The 26854-nt window shown below is 33.9% G+C and overlaps 1 protein-coding gene across 1 annotated transcript in view; it reads right to left on the minus strand.

The window, feature by feature from the left end:
- LOC136038146 (nucleolar protein 6-like) overlaps nucleotides 1-26854 on the minus strand; it is a 246634-nt gene that overhangs the window by 210499 nt on the left and 9281 nt on the right. The window contains exons 3-5 of the mRNA XM_065721187.1: nucleotides 24607-24735; nucleotides 21188-21304; nucleotides 17905-18087 (exon numbers count right to left, since the gene is read on the minus strand). Coding sequence (XP_065577259.1) covers nucleotides 17905-18087; nucleotides 21188-21304; nucleotides 24607-24735 — 429 coding nt within the window. The remainder of the gene's footprint in view (nucleotides 1-17904; nucleotides 18088-21187; nucleotides 21305-24606; nucleotides 24736-26854) is intronic.

Here is a 26854-nt window from a genome sequence, read left to right on the forward strand (position 1 = left end):
AGTGTTCTTTACTCCTAACGGGCGTGACTCTTTATTAAACTGGAATGTATGCTAATTTCTCAAACTTTCTAACAATGTATTTGAAAACACGAAGGAAGATCAAAATTTATTATGAGACAAAGGAATTTTATAATACTGGGAAGCGTTGTTTTCCATTTTATTTGGGTGTTATAACTTAAGAGCAATGAAGTGCTGCTTTTAAATACTGAAAGAAATAATTTAGAAATATTCTGAAGAAGAAAGAGGTGATTTTGAAAGTAAGGGACCATTTCTAAAGAATAGCAACTGATGTGTTTTTAAGGGAAAAACAAGACTTGTCTTAGATGCAAGATAGTTCACTTAGACTCTCAATTTAATCTAAAATTTAGTTAATTTAAAAACGAAGATAAATCTAAAGGTGACCTTGGGAATTGACCTTGGTGACGATGACCATGGGAATCAATAAATTGCCAAGATATGTATTTTAACGGACGAAAGGTGTTGTCGAATTTAACTACTTGAGTTCTACTCGTTTATTTTCACGGTTCGACGTGTCAACACTGAAGAAAATTCAAACTGCTCTAACTTATTACTGATAATTATAAGTTTGACTCTTTCTCTCAATTCTACTTTATTAAGCAGAAAAAACATTAGCGTAAAGAGCGGGGCGCTAAGAAGGGGGCAGTCCCTTTCATACATGGAGTAATTTCTGTTCGTTTTCAGTTTTAACGTCGCTCCTTACTTTCAGTTTAAAAAAAAACTAGCTTTTTTTATTTAATTTATGAACGTTTTTGAATTGATGCATGTTAGATTTTGGCTCTCGGCACATAAATTATTAAAATGAAATTTGCATATTAATTCTTATTTTGGCTAAATGGCTTTCTCTTAGTTTTGACCAGACGATTTTGAGAAAAGGGGGTGGGGGAGGACACCTAGTTGCGCTCCGATTTTTTGGTTACTTGAAAAGGCAACTAGAACTTTTAATTTTTGACAAACGTCAAATTACTAAAAATACTTTAGCGTAAAGAGCGAGGTATTTAGGAAGTGATGAACCCCTCATATGCGTAATAATCTCTGTTCGTTTTAAGTTTTAATGCTGCTCCTTACTTTCTTTTGAAAAAACTTTTTCATTTATTTATTTTTTCAATGTTTTTTTATAATAATGCTAGAAAATCCTGCGCCCCTTCATTGAATTTCTCTTCCTCCATGACATATTCCTCCAAAAAAAGATCCTCCCGCATAGCCCCCTCACCTCAACCCCCACCAAACCAAAATAATCCCCTGAAAAACGTCTGTACACTTCCCAATAACCATTACTGTATGTAAACACTGGTCAAAGTTTGTAACTTGCAGCCCCTCCCCCGGGGACTTCGGAGGGTAAGACATCCCAAAGACATAGTTATTATGGTTTTCAACTATGCTGAACAGAATGGCTATCTAATGCGGGAGGCTAATGGCGTCCCCCATAGCCCCCTCACCTCAACCCCACCAAACCAAAATAATCCCCCTGAAAAACGTCTGTACACTTCCCAATAACCATTACTGTATGTAAACACTGGTCAAAGTTTGTAACTTGCAGCCCCTCCTCCGGGGATTTTGGAGGGTAAGACATCCCAAAGACATAGTTCTTATGATTTTCAACTATGCTGAACAAAATGGCTATCTAAAATTTTTGATTCGTTGACTTTGGGAAAAATGAGCGTGGGAGGGGGCCTAGGTGCCCTCCAAAATTTTGTCGCTTAAAAAGGGCACTAGACCTTTTGATTTCCGTTAGAGTGAGCCCTCTTGCGACATTCTAGGACCACTCGGTCGATACGATGACCCCTAGGGAAAAAAAAGTAAATAAATAAACACGCACCCGAGATCGGTCTTCTGGCAAAAAATACGAAGTTCCACATTTTTTTAGATAGGAGCTTGAAACTAATACAGTAGGGTTCACTGATACGCTGAATGCGATGGTGTGATTTTCGTTAAGATTCTATTACTTTTAGGGGGTGTTTTCCCCTATTTTCCGAAACAAGGCAAATTTTCTCAGGCTCGTAACTTTTGATGACAAAGACTAAATTTGATGAACTTATATATTTAAAATCAGCCTAAAAATCCAATTCTTTTGATGTATCTTTTAGTATCAAAATTCCGTTTTTTAGAGTTTCGTTTACTATTGAGCCGGGTCGCTTCTTACCCGGCTCAAAATCAAACAGTTCGTGGTAACGAATTGTAGTTCGTTACCACGAACTGTTTGATTGACAAAGAACACTTTTTATATCTAAATTAGTGGTTCCCGACCGAAAGTACATACGCCCCTGAAGATGCAAGAATGAATATCGGGGAATAATTAAAAAAAAACGTCAAGCGATTTAGATAAAATTCCCATGTATGGTATATTATTTCAGAAAAATCTTGTACACTATTTTAAAGAAGGCGTGATAGCTCGGTAAAAGTTTCAAAGGTGTGTGTGCTTATAAAGAGAGGGGGAGCCCCCTCATTCACAGTACTTGCAGCCGGACCAGGCACTTTTTCCGCATCATCTTGCATCTGAAAATCAGATATAAGTTGGGAGTTTGTTTAACCATAAACTCCCCAGATTCACGGCTGAGATACAGAGTCACACCACTGACCCTCACCCCAAGACAAAAAATCGGTGACACCAGATCTTATAAAAGTAAAGAGGGTCAAGACGCACTACTATCGGTATTGTAAGTTCTTACTTTATTTATAACGATCATTTCGGAACCGAAGGTTAATTAGTAAATATCAGGCAGCGGATACTGTTCCCTCGGTGGAAAAACTAAGTTCAAAATTAAAGCGCCGATTCGTCTTGGTCTTAACAATCATCTTATCCGCCTCTTTTGCTAAATTGTTATTTCTTTTTCTTGTATTTTGTGTTATTTGTTGTTGTTGTTGTTTTTTTTTCTCCTTGTACGCCACTTCTTCCCTTTTGTAAGTGGGTAAAAAATAAACTACTATTATTATTATTACATCTGTTCCCAAAAGACATAGAGTCGAAAGTCCAGCGTGTCACCCACTCGACTACTGTGACTCACATCTAACGTCCTCACGGGCAACGTCCGCTTTCACGTTATCTAAACCTAACAGATTATTTGCTGAAACTTAACGCTTCATAAGTTTTAGAGTGACTACATTTATGAGATAAAAGATCGCAATACCGTCAGTCAGATATAGGAAAAGTATTCTTCCATTTTTTTAACATAGTAATGCCAGTTGATCCAGATTTTATGTTCCAAAAATTTTCAACTTCTTTTAGTTCTTGTTTTCTTTCTTTTCCTTGTTAAACCAATTATGTTATTATATATTACAAATTTTATTTCAGCTGTTTATTTTTTAAATTGAATAGCTTTTATTTTAGTTAGACTAGATGTATTTAATTTATTTTCTATTTCATCAATTCTGAAAAGAACATGGTCATGCATCATCGCTTAATACTTCTATACGGCATAAAACTATTCTATTCCCTTTTTCAAGGCATCAGCACTTGCAACCAAGATTACAAAGCAATCTAAGCTCCTTATGTTACACTAAATCGGTTCGCTCAAAGAGATCTTCTTTGAGATCTGTCAAAATACAAGGGGTCCTTAAGAACCTTTTAGGCGTCGTAGCTAGCATTTTTTGTTCTTTTGTCCTTTTTCAGCTAGAATGTCCTTTATACAATCCTTAAGATAGGAAAATGAAAAAACTCCTGTTAATTTTGGAAGAGGTAGCTTCGTTAAGGGTCTGATAAAATAAAGATGTATGTCAGCAAAAATACGATACCAAATTGACAGCGGCAGGGACTATCAACAATAGGGGGAAAAGCGTCCTACAGCAAACAATGCACAGAAATTATGACTGGTGGGAATTTATGAAAAATTAAAGTTTTCTCGCTGAATTCAGATTATGGTAATGTACTAGTTATTGAACATTAAATCAAGATTTTGACTAATAAGAGAGTTTTAGGTGCTCTTTAGAACCTTTGATAAAGCTCTTCCAACAGCTGAATCGAACACCTGCTCTTAATCTATAAAGTTGAGAACTGAAGGTATTTGAGGACTCAGGCATTTCTCAATTATTGATCTAATAGTGAAAATTTGGTAGACACATCTTCTACCATCTACAAAACCGCATTCTTCTTCTTTTAAAACTATGTCTGCAGCATCTATAAATCTAAAAAGTACAGTCATACTAAGTTATTTGCTACTTACATGAAACAGGCTAATCCCCCCATAATTACCACACTTACTCTTGTCACCTTTCTTACACATGGATTTCTAATACACCTTTCTTTCTTATACATTAGGGCGTTTTTATAATTGCTAGCTACTTCCCCTTTTTTAGAAATCGTATTGATAATCTTCCATAACTTATTTCTAACCTCATAACCAATATATTTAAGAAATTCATTTACCACAATATCCATACCTGGGACCTCCTTATTTTTTAAGTCCTTTTAGTAATGTCACTAATTATTCTTCATAAAATATATCTGCCTTCATATCCATGGTGTCAAAAACTTTTACATTCTCCTATATATCATTTCTTTTAACTCTATCGCGGTTTAGCATACTCTCAAAATGTTCTGCATATCTATCTTTAACTGTTTCTTTATCACTAATGTGGCCCTGTTCGTATCTTTAACTGGGATAGGTTCGAATTGATTACTGCCTCTCAATACATTAACATACCCGTACAATATTTTACTGTTATGCCGTCTAGCCCCATCTTCGAGAATTTTATTCATGGCCTCCACTACACACCCTTATTCCTATTTTAATTTTTTCTCCGCTTTCTTTACATTCCTCTTATTTTCAAATGATCTGTCATTCAGATAATGCTTGTACAAGCCCCTCCTCCCCACTATTAAACATAGGTATTTCCCTAAAATTCCTAGCTGCCTTTCCTAACTTTATTCCCTTAGACACCATCAGAGACTTCACAAACTATTTTCAGTCTATGTATCTTTTACATTATCAAGTTTTATAATAGCAACAAGGTAAAGTTTCTGGTTGAGCATTAACTACGAAAACAAGTAAATAAAACTTTCCTAGAAAGCCTTTCACACCGTCTTTTTGTCACGAACTGGCCTGTGGCAATGGCCATAAGATAATCATCAGAGCATTAATCTGTGTTTCCCTTTCACATTTTAAATTTTGAATAATTTTTTATGATTATTGTGATGATTTTAGAGAGCAATTCTGATTTTTTATGTTCTTTTACGTTAATCTAGTGTGAAAGGAACTATTTAAGCATGAAAGGGTATACTACATAACTGCAAAATCAGTCTTGGCATCCATGGCATCCACTGTGATGTTTGAAGTTGTATGTACGTTACAGTTGTTCAGTGTTTAATAGGTGATCTTTTTTAATTGTTTTGAAAAATGTTGTGATTTTTTTTGGTTTTTACTTTTACTACCTTTTTGTTCATTCCCGTTTTGTTTTTTGGTGTCTTTTTATTTATTTTTTACTCCGCTTTTGCGTACTGTTTGTATTCTTTAAAGTGTTGAAATAAATAAACGAATAAATTAATTAACGTAACGTAACTTAACCACTAAGAATGAAAAATTAGATATGAAGTTTGAATGCTATTTTCCAGTCTACTAAATTCCAAGAACTGATATAATTATGAAGTGCACACAGAGCTCTAAAACAAAGAGATAAAAATTTTAAAATAAGTTCGACGTCAAGATCATGACACGGAGATGGAAAATTTATCTGTAACTTGTACACTTCCAGTATTCAAAAAAAAATCCTTTTCTTCCTAACCAGAAATATAGCATGAAAAGAAACAAAACCAAATTGTTCTGGCTACGAAATAAACTCCTTAGGGTCATGTAATGTCAGACTGCTGTAGAAAATAGATGTCTTAAAGACATGAGATCAAGATTCTGTAAATGTTCTAGATTAATTTATAAGGAATTTCCTAAGAGGGGATATTTTTGGAGGAAGGTAGGGAATAATAGTGGGACTAAGAAAGATTCAAAAGCCAGTGATGGAATGGGTCAGACTTAAAACGGGAAAAAATTAAAATAAAAAATAATAAAGCGTAAACACAGGGGATATAAGTCAACAACAATATTTCCATCTAACTTTTAACCGCCAAAAACTAAACGTGTTTACTGAACTATCCCGACACCCCCAAACACATGAGAGCTTAGTGTCCCCTTAAGAAATACTAAGAGGAACGTAAATTTCTGGTGATAAGTAGCACCGTAATTAGATAATGCCGGCAAGAGGTAGCAATTCTGTGACAGGTATATTACTTTAACTTTTATCAGAACAAAGCTACAGACTAGAAGTAACTTGTAACGGGGATAACAAGGCTACACTGTACTATCCTGTATTTTAATGACATCGTCTGGCAGATATAATCTATAACCATATGTACAAATGAGGGGTGGATAAAATAGCCTAAAAATAGCTAGGCTAAAATTACAATATTTCAGGTTTTCTCCTGACATAGTTTGTTTTTATGATAGGAATATAACGAAGACATCAGATAACAGGAACTTGATGGTAAAGCAACAACCCCTGCCGTAGACATAGTTTATAGCCATACCTATGTATGATGTGGGGGGATGGGGGCATGGGTGCATGGATGGGGGGGCAACAAAGCCTAAAAATAGTGGCGTAGGGTCCAATCTTTATCAGGTCAATTCTCCCCCCCCCCCCATAGGAGTACATTCTGATTGAAAATAACAAAAACATGCCGCATCTTCAGTTTTGATGACAAGGCAACAGCAAGTTTTGAAAAAAAGTTCTCAGTCGCATCTACAGACAAGGCGAGGTAAAAAGAAAACCTAAAAGTAGAACCAAAAGCAAAAATATTAAAGACACCCCCCCCCCCTAAAATTTGCTTTGAGTACAACCATACGTACATAAAATGAAGTCGGAAGGTAAAAAAAAACAAGAGCTAAGAGCTCATATGGCACTTGTGACAAGAAGAGAAGAGCTAAGAGCAAAGAGACCATATGGTATGACCTCTAACAAAATTCTATGAATCAATAGATTGATTTAAAAAGGAAAATAAGAGGCTTAATGCCGGTCAGGATTTAAAATAAGAGCTCTGAGTCACGATGTCCTTCTAAATATCAAAATTCATTAAGATCCGATCACCCAATCGTAAGTTATAAATACCTAATTTTTTCTAATTTTTCCTCTCCCTTTAGCCCCCCAGATGGTCGAATCTGGGAAAACGACTTTATCAAGTCAAATTGTGCAGCTCCCTGACACGTCTGTCAATTTTCATCGTCCTAGCACGACCAGAAGCACCAAACTCGCCAAATCACTGAACCCCTCCCCCCAACTCCCCCAAAGAGAGCAAATCCATTACGATTCTGTCAATCACGTATCAAGGACATTTGTTCATTCTATCCGCCAAGCTTCATCCCGATTCCTACACTCCAAGTGTTTTTCCAAGATTTCCCCCTCCAACTCCCCCCAATGTCAAACGATCTGGTCGGGATTTGAAATAAGAGCTCTGAGACATGAATTATTTCTAAAAATCAAGTTTCATTAAGATCCGATCATCTATTCGTAAGATAAAATACCCCAATTTTCACGTTTTCCAAGAATTCTGGTTTCCCCCTCCAACTCCCCCCAACGTCACAGGATCTGGTCGGAACTAAAATAAGAATTTTAAAGCACAAGCATCAAATTTCATTAAGATCTGGTCACCCTTTCGTAAGTTACAAATACCTCAGTTTTCAAAATTACCCCCCCCCCCTCCAATTCCACCAAAGAGAGCAGATCCGGTGCGGTTATGTCAGTCACGTATCTTAGACAGGTTTTTATTCTTCCCATCCAGTTTCATCCTGACCTCACCGCTTTAAGTATTTTCTAAGACTTCCGGTCCCCCCCCCCAACTGCCCCCCCCCAATTACGCTTGATCCGGTCGAGATTTAAAATAAGAGATCTGAGTTACGAGGTCCTTCTAAATATGAAGTTTCATGAAGATCCGATTACTCCTTCGTAAGTCAAAAATACGTAATTTTTTATTATTTTTCAGAATTATACCCCCCCCCCCCCCCGATAGATTGGATCCGTTCCAATTATGTAAATCACGTATGTAAGACTTCTGCTTATTTTTCCCACCAAGTTTCATCCCGATCCCTCCAATCTAAGCGTTTTCCATGATTTTAGGTTCCCCCACCCCAAACTTCCCCCAACATCACCATATCCAGTCAGGATTTAAAACAAGAGCTTTGAGACACGATATCCTTCTAAATATCAAATTTCATTGAGATCCGATAACCCATTCGTAAGTTAAAAATACCTCATTTTTTCTAATTTTTCAGAATTAACCCCTCCCCCAACTACCCCAATGAGAGCGGATCCGTTCCAATTATGTCAATCATGTATCTAGGACTCTTGATTATTTTTTCCACCAAGTTTCATCCCGATCCCTCCACTCTAAGTGTTTTTCAGTTTTAGGTTTCCCCCTCCCAACCCCCCACCCAATGTCACCAGATCTGGTCGGGTTTAAAATAAAAGCTCTGAGCCACGATATCCTTCTAAATATCAAATTTCATTGAGATCCGATCACCTGTTCATAAGTTAAAAATACCTCATTTTTTCTAATTTTTCAGAAATAACCTCCCCCCCCCCAACTATCCCAAAGAGAGCGGATCCGTTCTGTTTATGTCAATCATGTATCTAGCACTTGTGTTTATTTTTCCCACCAAGTTTCATCCCGATCCCTCCACTCTAAGTGTTTTCCAAGTTTTAGGTTTCCCCCTCCCAACTCCCCTCCCCCAATGTCACCATATCCGGTCGGGATTTATAATAAGAGCTCTAACTCACGATATCCTTCTAAACATCAAATTTTATTGAGATCCGATCACCTGTTCGTAAGTTAAAAATACCTCATTTTTTCTAATTTTTCAGAATTCCCCCCCCCCCAACTACCCCAATGAGAGCGGATCCGTTCCGATTATGTCAATCATGTATCTGGGACTTGTGCTTATTTTTCCCATCAAGTTTCATCCCGATCCCTCCACTCTATGTGTTTTCCAAGATTTTAGGTTTCCCCTTCTCCAACTCCCCCCAATGTCATCAGATCCGGTCGGGATTTAAAGTAAGAGCTGTGAAACACAATATAATTCCAAACATCAAATTTCATTAAGATCCCATCACCCATTCATAAGTTAAAAATACTTCATTTTTTCTATTTTTTCCGAATTAACCGGCCCCCCACTCCCCCCCAGATGGTCAAATTGGGAAAGCAAAAAGGTGGATTTCATACTATATAGCTTTTTTTAAGGAACATGTTCGTTCCAGTACAATTTACAAGATAGGCTTTCAGGGATAGTACACAGCATCTTTAAATTACAGAATTTCTCTACTTTTTAAGTTCAAATTTAAATAATCGCTTCATCTATGAAAATTTTTTTTCGTTAATTTCCTTAAATACAGTCCTGTATTTAAATCAGATTTAATATTAAATCCTGTATTTAATATTAAATCCTGTATTCAAATCAGAATCACACCTCCAAAAGTGAACCTGTTCCCAATATTTAAAGGATAGGAGGAGGGGCAGACTATCCCCGAAGAATGTTCACTTCTTAGTCCAGTCTTGAATTTCATCTTCATTGCAAAAGAAGATATAGTTTTCGGGATCTTTTTGAAAATTACTTAATTTTTTTTTCTAAGATTTAATCCATTTCCCAAATTATAACGCTTTTGCAGCTATTGTGTTCAATGTAGATACAATGTACAAGAAGAGGTTTTGGGGTAGAAAACATCCATCATCAAATTTTAATTTTTTTTTTTTTATCCGTTTAAATTTAAACCTCACTTATCTCTTGAGCTCAGAAAACGAAATGTTCTCTTTAATTTTCATAAATAAAGACCCTAAAATCAGATTCAACAAATAGTCCGTAGTAACGATCTGTATGTAAGGAACGACCCGGGTCCATAGTAATCGAAACTCTAAAAAGTGGAACTTTGATACCAATAGATATATCAAAAGAATTGGGATTTTATGAAGGCTTCAATACACAAGTTTAAATAAGTTTATTCTTACAAATTAAAAGTTACGAGCCCGATAAAATTCGCCTTATTTTAGAAAAAAGGGGGAAATGCCCCCTAAAAGTCATAAATCTCAATGAAAATCACGCCATCAGATCCAGCGTATCAGATAACCCAACTGTAGAAGTTTCAAACGCCTATCTGAAAAAATAAAAAAAATATTTTCTGCCAGAAGAAAGATTACAGATGCGCGTTTATTTGTTTGTTTTTTGTTTTGTTTTTATCAGGGGTGATCGTATCGAGCCAGTGGTCCTAGAAAATCGTGATAGGGCTCATGCAAACGGAAATTAAAAGTTCTAGTGGCCTTTTTAGGGACCAACAAAATTGGAGGGCAACTAGGACCCTCCCACGCCCCTTTTTTCTCAACATCGTCCGATCAAAATTTTGAGATAGCCATTTTGTTCAGCATAGTTAAAAAGCCGAATAACTATGCTTTTAGGAATATCATGACCCTTCTAGAGCCCCTGGGGATAAGTGTAACTTATGAAATGTGCCGGTTGTTTACGCATAGTATTTGTTATTGAGAAGTATGCATACATTTTTCGGGGGGAAAATTTCCGCTGGTGGGATTTCCCTTGAGGATAATTTTCCATTGGGAGGGAAGTTCCTAGGGAAAGAATTTTTCAGGAAAAATTTTACAATGGGGCAATTTTTCAGAATTCCTATACGATTTTTGTTATGCCTTGCTTTCTCTTTTCCGTCTTAATTTTACGCGTGAACATGTTAAGGGTAATTGTCCGGGGTAAATTTTCACCAGGATTGAATTGTCTAGAGGATAAATCCTTGGGAATCCGTGGATGAGTAACCAGGTTTCGTGACATTATTTAAAAAACGATCAGAAATTAAATTAAAAAAAAAAGTTTTTTCAACTGAAAGTAAGGAGCAACATTAAAATTTAAAACGAACAGAAATTATTACGGACCCGAGGGGGTTACTCCTTCACGACACCTCGCTCTTTACTTTAAAGTTTGAATTCCGTCCCGATCCTTTAAGAACGACTCCTGAAAATCTATGGTCGTTTATTTAGAACAATAAGAAGCTCCTTTTTTTGAAAGTACATAGTTGAAGTAAATCCATTCCCAAATCATATCAAGCAGGAGGGTGGGCTTTTCGGATGACTATTCCCAAAGAACGTTCACCCCTTAATCTGACTACCATTTTCAACTTCATTATAAAATAAGATACAATTTTCAGCATTTTTTTTAAGAAGAAGAAGAAGAAGAAGAAGAAGAAGTATAGCAATTTTTCGACTTCTCAAAGTTTCATTCTTTTGTATCGTTTGAATTTCAGTGTAGACATTTCTTCAAATACAGAATTAAAGATAAACGAAAATAAGACCTAGTCTGAAACACAAGCAACCAAATCTTAAACTTGCATGATCATGCATTGTGCAGATGTTGCAATCAGTGACATCTATTGTATGAGTGGCGTATACCTTCCTTGCCCCGGATTTTGAAAAATACCTTTTATGTGCCTACATTAAAAAATTGAAGAAAAAATCCGCCCACACCAGTCTTTACGTTTTGTGAATTGAGGCAGCTGATCGGAACAGCTTTTTCATATAGAAGAGGTTTATACCCAGAAGTATATTACCCAGAAATACAAAAAAAAAATATAATTGTTCTAGAAAAAGTCGATGGTTCATTTTATTCTCAAACCATTTGCATTGCAGAATCCCACCCCCCCCCCATAAACTTGGGTGACCATTTTGAATTTCTTACATGCACTTGAGCAAGTCAGATTGACGGCGTATGTTTAGAATATATCATTAAGATTGAAATTGTTTACTTTAAGATTTCATATATCACCTATTCTCGGATCTATTTAAATATTTCAAAATATTCAATTAAACAAATTTATATTTTTTTTTTCTAATGATTGGGCTCTGCGATTTTAACGGATATTAATTTAGGGTTAAATTTTTACAGTTATACGCTAAATCCTGGCTATGAAGAGATAAAAGGTTTTTTTTTATTTAAATGAATATAATTTCGATTCTTCTTTTTATTTGTTTTACGAAATAACATGTTATTTCAACAGTCATCCGAGGTATGTTGTATCATAGCGATTAATTTAAAAAAAAATTTACAAAATAAGCTTTTCAAAGAAAAGTAAAGAGCTCCACTAAGCCAAAAATGAACAGAAATAGAGTCAAATAACCTTCCAAGCGTAAAACTACCGCAAATCACCATCAATAAAGACATGAAACTCAAAACGAACAGAAACTAACATGAGTAGGGCTGACAGACCCCAGGCCTTCTCAAAACCAGACTTGAAGGCAGACTAACAGACTTGTAAAACTCAGACCTGAAGGCAGACTTGTAAAACAGACTAGAAGGCAGAGGGGTAATTTCAGAAAATATAGAGGGCGTAAAGAATTTTTGCAATTTTTCTTGATGACAGCATAAAAAAGTGTTTTCAAAATCTAGGGGGTGTTATTTCTAGTTCTTTGATGGGGGGGGATAATTTCACCCCTCTCCCCGGCAATTTAAGCGCAATATCTTGTGCTGAATGCCCAACAAAACTTAAGTCTTTCAAGCAATCTCTAAAGCTGTTTCACATCCCCTCTCAAGCACATTTCTATAGCTTATAGGGTCACAACATATTAAACAAACTAAAAGCGAACATATAAACGAAGATAAATACACTTAAAGCACCAACGACCTAAAAATAAAAACATTTTTCATCCTAGGCGCATCTTAGGTCGATTCATAGCTGAAAACCACGTTTTTCCGACCCTTTTCTTTTTCCTGTTTCAAAATTATGAAGTTTTTAAGACTCATCACCATTTTTGTCAGTGTTGCCAGGATGAAGTGAGAAAATCATTAAGCAAAACTAGCTAGTTTAATTTAATAACGCTTCTCGTCCGTAAAAATTCAAACATTAAGGGGATATGGTTGCTTAAAATCATTGTGCGAGCATCAGCGTCGGCTAACCGTCACGAAGATAGTTTAAATTGTCCTTGAGTGTGTTTTTTTATTTATTTTATTTCCTTTTGATTTTGCAACTTTTTTTTTACAGCCTTTCTGACATTTTCATAATTCTTTTGCGACTTGTATTTGTTTTTGTTTTTGTTTTTTTGTTTTTTTTTGTATGTGCTTTTTGACTGACGTGCAAATTTTGATCACCTAGGCTAGTGATACACATTTTTCAAATTTTAAATATTCAATTTTTTTCAAATTTTCCAAATTTGAAAAATTTACTTTTCAAATAAAATTTTACTTATCAAGCAGTTCGTGATAACGAGCTCGAGAGACTTGGCTGAATAGTGACCAAAACTCTAAAAAGTAAAATTTTGATAACGATAGATGCATAAAAAGAATTGGCTTTTTTCGCTGATCCCAAATCTATAAATTTCATTAAGTTTAATGTTACGTACCAAAAGCTGAAAGCCTGCGAAAATTTTCCTAACTTTCACGGGGGGAAACAACCCCCAAAATTCAAGCAATCTTCAAAATCTTAAAGTAAAAATCGCATCATTCGATTCAACAATCACAGAATCCTAGTGTAGAGGTTTCAAGCTCCTATATACAAAAATGTGAAATTTAAACAAAAATATACAAAAAAGAGCGAGGGTTGAGGGAGGGATAGCCCCCTTAAAATACCGAATAATTTATGTTCGCTTTGAATTTTAATGATACTCCTTATTTCCAGTTTTAAAAAAAAAGTTGTTTGCTTTTTATAATTTTATCTTAACACAAAAGATCCATTAACGAATTCTTCCGGAAGACTAGCTATAATCGAGATCTGTCGAGAATTTGTGGTTATATTGTGAAATCTGACTTCATAAATCGACTTTTTTGTGATTTTTTTCAAATTTTACGTCTTTTTTGCCGACGAACTTTTCTTTAAAAGTTTTGCCGAAGAACTTTTTTTTTCTTTCAGCTGGTGACACTTAAGAGAACTCCCAAAGCGGCTAAATTGCTCAAATGATTTCTTTAGCCGATTTGCAGCGTTTTCCAATAAAAAAAATAGCGTTTTTTTATAAAAAAAAAAAAAAAATTGTTTAATAAAATATTTTCACGGACTGCCCATTCCTGAACTTAAAAGGAAGATTCTACTCCATTTAATCGAAGAAATAAAATCACAATTTTTAATGATTAATTTCCTTTAAAACTAAATATCTCTATCTCCGGCACAAAAAGCGCTTTTCTAAGACATCTCGAAAAATGGGGTGTTGGCTTTTAGTTTTCAGGCTTTTATTTGGATCTTTTACCCAAGCTCTTCAAGTTGTGGCAAGACCTCCCAATCAATTTTTAATATTTCGGCTACACAAGTTAAAAAAGAATATAATAGACGAAACAGGGGGAAAATTTAAGGCACCATATCACCTTGAAAATATGTTGATTGCTTAAGACAACCACATCTTCAAAGGGAAACTTCGTTTTTTTAATCTGTTAAATACCATAAGATTTAAGCTTATTGCCAAATTATTTTTTAAGCTTATTTCTTTTTTTTGGCACCCATTACAGCCAACAATGCACATTTACAAGTTTAACCTTTGCCAAATTATTATTTCAGCTTATTTTTGTTGACTTTTAGCACCCATCACAGCCAAAAATGCACATGTATAAGTTTTCCCTTTGCCAAATTATTATTTAAGCTTTTTTTGGCACCCATTACAGCCAACAATGCACATGTATAAGTTTCCCCTTTGCCAAATTATTGTTTAAGCTTTTTTTGTTGATTTTTGGCACCCATCCCAGACAAAATGCACATGTATAAGTTTCCCCTTTGCCAAATTATTGTTTAAGCTTTTTTTGTTGATTTTTGGCACCCATCCCAGACAAAAATGCACACGTATAAGTTTCCCCTTTGCCAAATTATTGTTTAAGCTTTTTTTGTTGATTTTTGGCACCCATCACAGCCAAAAATGCACATGTATAAGTTTCTCCTTTGCCAAATTATTGTTTAAGCTTTTTTTGTTGATTTTTGGCCCCCATCACAGCCAAAAATGCACATGTATAAGTTTCCCCTTTGCCAATTCAAATGATCAGATTTTGATTTCACTGTCCTAGGTACTTCAAATCAACATTGAATCAAACCGACTCTGCATTTGGAAACTAATTTCAATTCAGCTTCATACGGGAAGTAACTGTTGGTTCCTAAAATCGATTAGAACGAAGGAGTAATTGTTGGATTCCCTCCAAACCTCAAGAAAAACATTTTAATTGAAGTTACAACTTCTTGTCAGAGAACCTCAATGAAAATTTAACCTTTCAAGGACCATTTAAAATTATTTTATTTCCCCTCTCTAGCATAACTCTATATCAATCATAATACAGTCCAAAATGATAGTTCGTCTTATTTGTTTTTAATAAATAGAGAAATTTAATAGATCTAAGGAGAGAAAAGACCTGAAATGCAATATAATAGTTTTTTGGTTTTAATAAACAAACTAAAGAAAATTCTGTTGTTTTAGGATTTTTATTATATAGCTGGCTTACGTTCTTACGTTTATACGCTATTGGTAAGGTATATGTTTTGGTAAGTTACTTTTGGCTGTCCGGTTGCTTCAATTTTTCAATGTAAGAAAACAATTTTTTTACCATTTAACAGCTGGTGTTTAGTTTTATCTATGCAGCGAATTACACTTTTGAAATTGGCGTTGTAGTTTTTTTGTTTTTTTTAGACTGAAAGACGCGAAAAAAAAATTCTTGAAAAATACGTATATAGGAATTTGTTTCTGTAATCTAATTAATTATAGAGGATCCTCTCAGTAAAAGTCTAAGGAACTTTATATTCAATCTGGTTCGGTTAATAGACAGATCTGAATCTAATACAGCATAAATATTTTGTCCTCTCGATACAAATTATGGCTGTAGGCTTGTCGGAAAACCACATGTATTACAGGGAACAAAAATCTTGATAGGTTATATTAATTAATCTCCCCCTTCAATGTTGTTAATAGACAACTATTATATACAGTAAATACAGATTTTTAGAAGAAATGGATGATAGAATTTTCTTTTAAACGCGACGTGTGCATTTAAGTTGTCTTTTTGTAGAAGTAAAATCAAAACGAATTTGAAAAGTATTTACCTTGGGTTTTTCTTTTTATAGTGTTTAGCTGCATACTTTGTTATACAGAGCATTATTAAAGAGCAATAAACCGGTTTATTCATACTTATATTTAAGAAGCAAGGACTGACTTTTGTTCATATCCACTCAAGTTCTATTTTTAAGAATTTTGAAAACTAGCCAAAAAGGTTCGCTTTTAAGGTCCTTTGGCTAGCAAAAGGCTTATCTGTAGCCTTTGATCCTTGTAAATGAGGCTTCAAATACTTGTTATCACGGCGTCACATATTCGGTTATATACTATTATATATACCGAGCTTTTCTCAGTGAAAAGAAAGTTTTCTTTAATCTCTTTCGCAAAACAATTATAACTTAATTTTATTTGTAGTAGAAAGTAAAATCATTAGGGTACTGGACTTCTGGGTATTTGTGACGCCAATCACACGAAAATTGTTTTTCAAAAGTTAATTAAAAACCTAGACAATTTTTCCTAAATTTGTACCAATCGAGATCACGTTTCACACCGAAAAACAAACAATTATCTAGCAGCAAACAAACTTACTGAACGAATAGTAATTATCCGGGCTGCAGCGGTAGCTTGCAACCTATCAAATCAAGCGCGGTGCCCAGGTATATAAATTATTATTGTAATTTTTCTGCCGCAATGCAGAGCATTTAATACAATGCTCGACTAAATTGTCAACAAACAAATTGCGTTTTGAAACTTCCCCTACTAACCCTCCAGTATTTTAACCGTCACAGAGCTCTAATTTCAGTTAGCAGACGATTTACAAAAACATATTAAAATGGCTGGGAGGGTAAAAGTTTTCAAGCATAAAATAGTCAACCCAAGCTAAGTCAAATAAAATACGATTTGATTATTAGATCCTACTGACTTAGCCAGGAAAGTAAACCCATAAAATCAGTGTGAATATCCTCGTCTGGATATATTATATTTCCCATCATCAATAGGTTTTATATAGCCATTAAGTTTGCCTATATATTGTCGTGGCATATTTAGATCGTTTTAATCACACACCAAAATGGTAGTATGCTAATTTCAAGAGGAAAGTTTTAGTGCTATTTTTTGAAAAAAAAATAATGGATATGTATAAAATTATTGCTCGTTTAAAAATACAGTTTTTGTGTGTGAATATTTCTAACAATATTTCTGGTAATTTTTTCTGTTCATTATTCATCTAAATACAATATATAAATTAAATCATTTATCTAATTATCTATGAGTAGTCGTCACAAACTCCTCTAGACCATAATTCTACAGTCTATAGAGTCAAAAAACAACAAAGAAACTAAAAAAAACTCTTACATTTTAAGTATATATTTTAAGAATCTATAACTTTATTATTATTGATATTATTATATTATTTATTATACTATATTATTAAGAGCCCAGCCAAGCAGTAATCGAAAAGCAATGACATAAATTTATATAACATATACCTGAAGCGCATATTTGTCAGACTAATTTTACACACACAGTCACTTGGTTTCCGATCGTCTCAAGAGAGTGCAAGTATTTTTATGCCTGAAGGCAAACGAGTTTTTTTCATTATAGAGATCCCATGCAGTTGGTAAGTCTTCTTTAAAATTTGGCAAATTTAGGAAAATAAATTAAATAGGGGGACGGATGGGGAAGCAGACTTTGAAGTTTGTGTGGCGGAAAGAAGCAAAATTTGTTCTTTCTCTCGTCCTCATAAGAGAGTACACGCTAGGTTTTTTTTTTCTTCTTTTTTTTATGCCAGTCAGCCGACAAGCTTTAGCTAGCTTTGTTATAAATTAATTTACTTAATTAAATCAATTATAAACAAATTAAAATAAACAAATTAAGAGGCCGTCAACCTCACTGGATCAGTATAGAAAACATACCTCTGGAATGGCAATCCCTATATCCACATTAATTACAGGCCTTGTTGTAGCTTTGATTAAATGGGATCCAATAATAGTGACAGTCTTAGGAGGAATGAAGCGAAATTGAGTTTTCTTATCCGGACGTGATTCAAGCAACGGACACACGACGTTCAATTCCCTTAAGTACTCAACTTCCTCCATCTGCAAGGAAAGTTAAAACATAAAGATTCTGTTTCGACAAAGAAAAGCAAATAGGCCAGGCAAAAAAAATCAATATCAATAATTAACACCTACTGACAATTATTATAATCGAATCAGCCGTGAGTTATGGCACGCAGAAATTTGAAAAGATACTGGATTGTATCTCTCACCACAAACTAAAACGTAAAACAAAAAAAAAGCAATGAGTTTGTGCTAGAAGCACAGTTTCATGTTCCAAAAGAAAACCACACAATTATACTAAGACGGAATGGGTTGCTGGAATTTCAAACTGTACCCTCCAAAGTGATATTCTCAGAATAAACTTTATCTTCTGTGACTATAGCCTATTTGTGGAATTCTGAAAAAACTAGTGTTTTACTGAAAACTAAACTTTCTTGAATTCTTTTGAGAATTAAAATCTGTAAAATTTATTGATTTCATGGCCAGTAAAAGACTGTCGAGATCCTTATGAATTATTCAGTTTCTGTAGACCACTTAAGGAATTTTCTGCATCTAATCCTATTTTGTTGCGTCGGATTCCTGTTTCAAGTAAAGCCTGGCAATAAAATTTCGCAACTACAATATACATTTGGACTTAGAGACAGAGATATACGAGCCATTTAGATGCCAAATCATGTACTACCACGCTTAAATGTTCTCAGATTTTACGACAATGCACTGAGACTCGACCAATTTTTACTTCCGTAAAAGCTGTTGAATAGAATTCACAAAAAAAGTATATAATAGAATATACAAGAACAAAAAATATAGTATAGAAGAAATAGAATATTGAAAAAGAGCACATCTGTAATATACAAAGAGTGGCTTGAGAAAATGAGCTGAAATATTTTGCAGTAGAGAAAGAAGCCAGCATATCTCCTTAAAAAGAGGTTCAAAACAACTACCCCTGCTGCCTTTCTATGAGAAAGTGCTGAATCCCTCCAAAGGAGCAATATCCTACCTTTAATCCCACCCCTTAGCCTATAATTTGGTTAAGTAAACTCTAAATTTTAGTGTTTACTATTTTATTGGAACTTTCTGCTTATGAACGCGTATATCCAATCCTATTCCACCTTTTGGGTTTCCTGCTTGAGAGACCGTTTTCATTAATTATACAATATGGTTGTAATTTGCAATATGATTATACATAATTTATGCAATTAATGACAGAAAATGACAAATAATTTAGTTTCTAACCGCAAATGCACTAAGGGGAATCCTATATACTTAAACACATTGGCAAACACCAAAGACAAATACTGAACATTCTTCTTTTCTACCTGAATTAATTTTATTCAAATGAAGGATTGAAATGAAAGCGAGCTGCCTATCTAATTTTTGTCCGTACTTAATTTTTTTATGGACTTGATCAGTTTGGCTGCAGAAAAGTTCATACGACATAGCTTGGGTCGAAATCGTAATTTCATGTGTATTAGTCAAGTTTAAACTTGAGTTACTTTGTAGTACTCAAGTTACTTTGGGTGAAATTTAAATTTGGGTAAAATAGGGCAACAACAAAAAATTCTTAATTGAAAATCTTGATATAATTTAAGATTGGGGTTAGAAAACAAAGAATTAAAAAAAAAACAACAGCTGAATTTGATAATACTAGCTGAAAACTAAAATAATTTCATATAACCTTATCATTATAAACTTTTCTTGTAAGTTACTGAGAATTTCAAGTTTACAAGAAATTATTCTCATTTCATCTACCTTACTAAAAAAAATTTAAGATAGATGGCAGTAATGCTCCTTTTCGATTAAGCTTAAAGCTTAAAAAAGGAATACAAGTAAAATTGAAGAGCAAAAAAGTATAATATACGGATGAGTTATCAAACCAGATGAAAGGAGAGGGAGGCTCTTCTTTCTAGCTATAAAATTTTCAAACCAACGAAACCATTTTTTATTTCATGAGAATATTGCAGTGTAATCCTACGACAAAAAAGGAGCAAAATTTTGATCGAATTTTCAAAATATTTCATAAAGAAAATAGGGTCATTCAGAGACAGTTTAAAAACTAACTATACTCCAATATATTCCTTATTTTTTTGTAAAAAACAAAATATTCATTTCTTAAAGTATATTAATTATTATTCTTAGGAACTGTGTTAGTAGAAGTATATAAATTTGCTAAAAAGTTTGCCACAAGCTTATTTTAAACTTCCTGGCACTTGTCGTACATAAATTTCATCGAAAATTGGGTGTAATTCAGAATCCTAACCTCAGCAATTAAAGTGTAACTTTAGCATTTATAGTTTTTGAAGAAAGGGCGAACAAAGACAAATTACATGGAAAATATAACAGGTTATAGGAACTAGTGTCTACTTACACAAAGTTGGAGGCAAAGGGGGGTAAGTTTATGCCCTCTTATTATATCGAATAAATATCCATGCATGATTATGATTTAAACCAGGCGGAACATGTCTGACTTGACTAAAATCTATCGATAAAGCCTCTGATTCGAAATGGGCTATCTGCAAACTTGCTTGACTTTGCGCCTGTGGCTGCAAGAATCCTGTCTTGGGCCGTAATTTAGGTCCTCCGGTCATACCAACTAAACATTCATGCATGATTCTGACTATAACCAGGTGTAAAAGATCAACCTTTACCCTAAACTTTATATATGAAGCCTCTGTTTTGAAACTAGTTATATTCATAATTTTTCAACTTTTCCCCTGAGGCCGCATAAATAATATTTCCACAGGAGAGAGATTTGGTTACAGTTTCGACCATTAGCCTTAGAACGGCATTTTGTAGCTTTTCTGATCCCGTTTGGGGCTGCAGGGACACTCGTGGCAAAAAGGGCGGTTATATACCCTCTGACTGGTCTCGTTAGTTCAACAGTATTGGATCCCAGAATTTCCTACTGAATGAGCCATTCCCTACCTTTTTAAGCTCACCCGCTTTATATAATGAGTGCAGTAGGATAAATAATAGTAACTGTTTGTAAGACACGCTTCAATCATGGCTAAGTCGACTCAGCTGTGCTGATTATGACATTCAAAAGGAGTTGAAAGCTCACATAAAGATTAAAATTTAATGTAAATTTTCACAGCCTATAAGTGCCAATTTCATATAAACAGAAAAACTTAAAGGATACCTTATGAGGTCCGGACTCTGGAAGCTTAACAACCAGGTCTTTAAAAGACTGAATCCACTTCTCAATGAGGCTTTGATGCTTTTCCTTGCCTTTCATTTCAGAAAGCAGCTCTTCAATCTAAAAAAAAAAACATAGCTGACACTGAGCCTATAAAGCTTTAAATATATCCCTTTTCTAAAGATCTTAGAATTTTCAGTTAGAATGAAAAAAAAAACTTTTTAGGTTTGGGTCGACGACTCGACTGACAACAAGGATCTTCAGAAGGGCCGAGGTACCATGCCTTAAAAGGCAAGGGTATCATAGAGGTTCAAAAGAGGTTAGAAACTAAAAGCTTGGTTCCGGTGTATGCTAATTATTATTTTAAGGATTGGTCTTTTGAACAAAATTCAGTGAAGGAATTCCCCTATCTCTCCTATTTTCGATTGTAGTCGCATCTTCCACTACTCGAAGGAATTTATTTTGATAGCAGGAGGGGGAAAATCGAAAAAAATGAATGACAAGTAAATATTTTAAAAATATACAAAATATAGGGTAGATTACTAAAACCCTGAGTTTGGGAAGGGGAGCAAGCGATCTTGCACTGCGCTTTTCATAATACGCGCTAGATGTTTCATCAAAGAGCTTCCTAATGACTGCAGCATCATTAGATTAACGATTGATATGATGATGATTGATTAAAAAGGAACGGGTAAAGGAACCTATATTTGCATAAACCGAGGACAATATAATATAAACATCTCTTGTTAGATAAGAAGTCTTTCAGGACTACTGCTAAGAACAACTCATCTTAGTACCGAACACAGAGAGGCCAGCACACTTGTGTAAGCTCATCTCCCAACCCAACTTATTTAACGCTTCAGTCTTTAAGTATCTCCTTACATAATTCATTTCTCTTTAAAACCCTTCTTATGACCTCTTACCACCTCATTCGAGAAGAAACTGATTTTCGTTTGGCTCCAGATAGAGGGCCAAAAGCACAATCTTCGGCAATTTACCATTCTCCGTTCGTAAAACGTTGCCTAGCCATCTTAACTTTTTTTTTCATTTTTACTTTACAAAGTGGGATCACACTGCATTTTCGACCTACTTATTCAAACCGCTTCGATATCAAAATATAACGAATCAATTTTTGAGCTTCATGAGCTTAAAGTATTAAAGAACATTACAACTAATGTTCTCGACATTACAACTAATGTTTAGAATAAAAACGAAAAGGTACCTTTCTACTTTATCACTTACTTCTTTTTACCACTTGTATTTCCATCTTAAAAGAATAAAAGAACTTTCAGTATCTACTAGTGATGTTCAATTGGTACTAACGGAAATTGTTTTCCATAATCAAACTTTTAATGCTATCAAGTAAACTGAAAGAAATAGATAATTAACTTTGTCTATTAAACACTAGAGAAATAAATCCCCTGTAAATCAATTGAGGGGACTCAACCTAGCGCAGCTTATTAAATCAAATAAAATGTAAATAATATTTTATTTTGGATTATACGTTGCATCTGTTTGACATTGCTAATTCTTACAATTATCAATATCACTACTATTAATCTGTCGGCGACATCGCATACGGTTGTTTTTGTTTGCTTGTTTTTTCTAATACCCAAATGTCTATCTTCAGAAAATTAGAGATCCTTCAGTTAGCCAATAAAATTAAATTGAACTTTGTATATTATAATCTAAAGAAAAAAAAGTGTGAGTAATTCAAATAAGGTGAGGATAAAAACCCCTACTCCCTCTTTCTTTTGAATCAAATAAAAATCGAGACAACTTCCTTGTGAGGATGATGAATGTTGTATCTGTTTTTGATAGTACTACTTTTCAAACAAACAACTTCACTATTGTTCATTTGAAGCCATTATCACAGTGGGGTCTTCTTTCATTCGAAATAATGGTTAGTAATTATTGGTAAAGTTTCATGGCGTCTATATAATGATAAATGATATTATAATAAAATATGAATTATAACTATATTATATTAATAATGATATTTGGTTTTGTTTTTTTTCTAAAATTGCGAGAAATGGATTTGCATATTCCGACAGCTGTAGGATAAATCATATCATAAAGTTAAAAATTAAATTGAGCATACCTGCTATCACAAAATTGATATAAATTATATTTATACTAAACAATGAAAATAAACAATACAGTAACAATAATGATATGCAGTTAAATAATGCAGTTAAATAATAAAATTAGATCGAACAGTTCGTGGTAACGAACTGTTAGTAAGGAGCGACTCGGCCCAGTAGTAACCGAAACTCCAAAAATTGGAATTTAGATAACAATAGATATACCAAAAGAATTGGCTTTTTTGGAATGTTATTTCCAAATATAAAAAGTCCGTTAAATATAATGTTACCCATCAAAAGCTACGAGTCTGAGAAAATGTACCTGATTTTCGAAATCGGGGAGCAAACGCCCGCCAAAAATTCAAGCAATGTTAATGAAAATTACACCATCTGATTCAGCATATTAGAGAACCCTAATATAGCATATTAGAGAACCCTAATATAGAAGTTTCTAGCTCCCACCTACATAAATGTGGAATTGTGTATTTCTTCCCAGAAGATGGCTCACTGATGTAAGGATATATGTTTGTTTGTTCTTTTTGTTATTGTTTTTTATTTTTTAAGGAGTGTTTGAATCAAATCAGTGGTCCTAGAAGGTCAGGAGAGAGCTAATTCAAACGAAAATAAAAATTTCTAGCACCCTTTTTAAGTGACAAAAAAATTAGAGGGCAACTATTTTTCCAAAAAAGACATCCGATCGGAATTTTAAGATAGCCATTTGATTTAACATAGTTGAAAGGTACAATAGCTACGCTTTTGGTGACGACATGACCCTCCATTGTCCCCGGGAATAGAGCTGTAAGTTACGCAATTAGCCCTTATTGTTCACTTTGTTATTGGGAACTATACACAACATTTTCGAGGTAATTTTCGGCGGGGAAGAAAGTTTCCGGTGGGATATTTCCGGCAGAAATGTTACGCCCGGGGGAGGAGGGAAGGAGATTTCCCGGCATGACTTGAAAAATGGTCGGAAATTAAATAAAAACAAATTTTTTCAACTGTGAGAAAGGAGCAACGTTAAAACTTAAAAGGAACAGAAATTATTCTGTATATAAGGAGGGCTGTCTCTTCCTCAACCCTCGCTGTTTACTTCAGAGTTTGACTTTGTCCTCTGATTATTAAGGAAATATTACACAAAAACAAAGGACGTTGATTTTGAATGAGAATTATTTTAAAAGGACTTTAAGACTTTAGCGTAAAGAGTGAGGGCGGAGGAAGGGACATCCCCATCATATACAGAATCATTTCTGTTAGTTTTAAGTTTTGATGTTGCTTCTTACTTACAGTTGGAAAAACCCTGTTTTTTTCTATTAAATATATAAATTAAATCAAGCATACCTGCAATCGGAAAATATTTGAATGGAATAGACTTTCCGTGTCTCTCAACCTGTTCAGTTCATCTGCAGTAGGAGGTTTCTTATGAAGAGTCTTTATCTTCTTTTCTTTAGTAGTTTCTACGACATCATACTGGAAGTTAGAGAGGAATGAATGAATGAATTTATCAAGTTGCAACGTAACAAGTTTAAAAAACTAAGACGGAGCAAAAGAAAAGAGATAAAATAAAAGGCGAAAAAAAACAACATAAGCTGTACACGAAGTTATACAAAATCCTAGAGAAACAACTAAAAAAAAACATTCACATTAGGACTTTCAATTAAATGAATAATATTATTGTTCTAATGAGCAACTGATGAACGTCATTATGCTTTTTGTTTACTTATCAATTTGTACAAAGATCAGCGAGACTATGTTTTATGATAAGTAGTTTTTTGCGCAAGGAGGAGTACATATTTGGTGAACCCAAAATACGTGGGTTCAATTTTTATATCTATGTCCGTCAAAATTTTCCAAAACATTGAACAATGTCGAGTATAGGGGATGGCAATCATGTTATCATCATCACTTTATTTATAACCCTTCACGAAAAAAAAGGTTTATTAGTCACATATGGTTTATTAACAACTGGTGTGTCCAATTGAGGGATGAAACAATAGGGAGTCTGATGTTTAGGCTTTATACCTTGAATAATACAAGAGATATCTAGTACTTCCTTAATTCAATTGAAAATAAATCTATTGTTTCTGTGATTTTCAAATCACAAAAGCAACAATTCCTTTTTTTACATGTGTCTTAAAAAAGAAACAAACTAAATATTTCTTTGTAAAAAGTAGGCAAAGGTTTTTTTTACTCATGCGTCTACTGACTATTATGAAACAGTTTGTGGCAGTGAATTGTAAGTAAGGAGCAAGTCGATCCAATTGTAACTAAGATTCTAACACGAAGCAAATATGACAACAATTTACATCACAAAAGAATTTGCCTTTTATGTTGATTCCAAATATATAAAATCCATAAATTTAATGTGATAATCAAAAGCTTCGAGCAGGATTTTTTTGTATTTTTAAAAAACGGTAAAACATCTCCAAAAAGTCAACATGATGGAATGTCTAGTTTTTCATTTAGCGTAATATTCTACTCCGAGTTGGATTAATTAGCTTATAGACTATTACGCAGTTCTTTGATTTCATCCCTGAGTTAAAGATATTGTTGAAAACCGGTTTGGCAAGGTTGATCAGGGTTGCTTAGTTTGTATTGCCCTGTGCAGTGGTCGCTGCACAACACCATCTCAAATACATAGACTAACTTTTAATCGGCTTAAATAATTAAGCAACGCTTAGTTATTTTCACAATTGAAGGTTGTAACATTGATAAAATATTGCATTACACACCAAAAAGTTTCTTGGGTGGTATACATATCAGCAACATTGATAAAATATTGCAACTTTCATAAATACAAAGAAACAACGTATTCACATATGAATACAATCTACGATAAGTCTGTGAAAAAAATGAAAAGTAATTGCTAACCGTTTATGCAATTAATTACTAACCTACTATCCGATTATGAGAACTAATTATAAGTTCTAAGTTCTTTTGATCCCATTCTTATAATGATACTTAGGCAGTTGTAAAACATGAACTTAGATAAAAAAAAACTTACCTCCTTTCAATACAAGAAAAGAGATTCCGGCTGTTTTCCAAAAAGTCCAAGTTGAAATTTATCTGAGAAAGATTTCTTTGTGGCAGCCCAATGTTAAATGAAACTCAAACTGCTTTAGTTTAAAACGAGGTTATGGAACAAACCTGATTTGGTTTTCTCTGTATAATTACAGCTCAGTTTGACATGTTCATTGAATTGGCGCTGTCAATTAAATCAAATAAAATTGATAGTCTAATCAAGTTCAACACAAACAGAAATTACTAGATATATGAAGTGGAAAATTTTCCCTCTTGCACTCCAATCATAGCGCAATTGTTATATACACTTTACTGAAAACAATATATATTTTAAGTAATTTGCCTTTTATTATAATAAAATTGAAAAATAAGTAGAGTAGCAAAAGTTCTCGAATTTCTGTGATTACATTTTCTAATATCAATCTAGTTCTGTCTGACTGATATGCACTAAATTTCCATTAATATTTCTTCATTTCCAACATATTTCTTTAAAATACATGAAACTTCACTGCAAAGAATAAAATAAATTTCTTGAAAAAAATTAAACTAATCATTTTCTAAAGGTAAT

The sequence above is a fragment of the Artemia franciscana genome, chromosome 17 (assembly GCF_032884065.1).
Source record: "Artemia franciscana chromosome 17, ASM3288406v1, whole genome shotgun sequence".
Lineage (NCBI taxonomy): Eukaryota > Metazoa > Arthropoda > Branchiopoda > Anostraca > Artemiidae > Artemia > Artemia franciscana.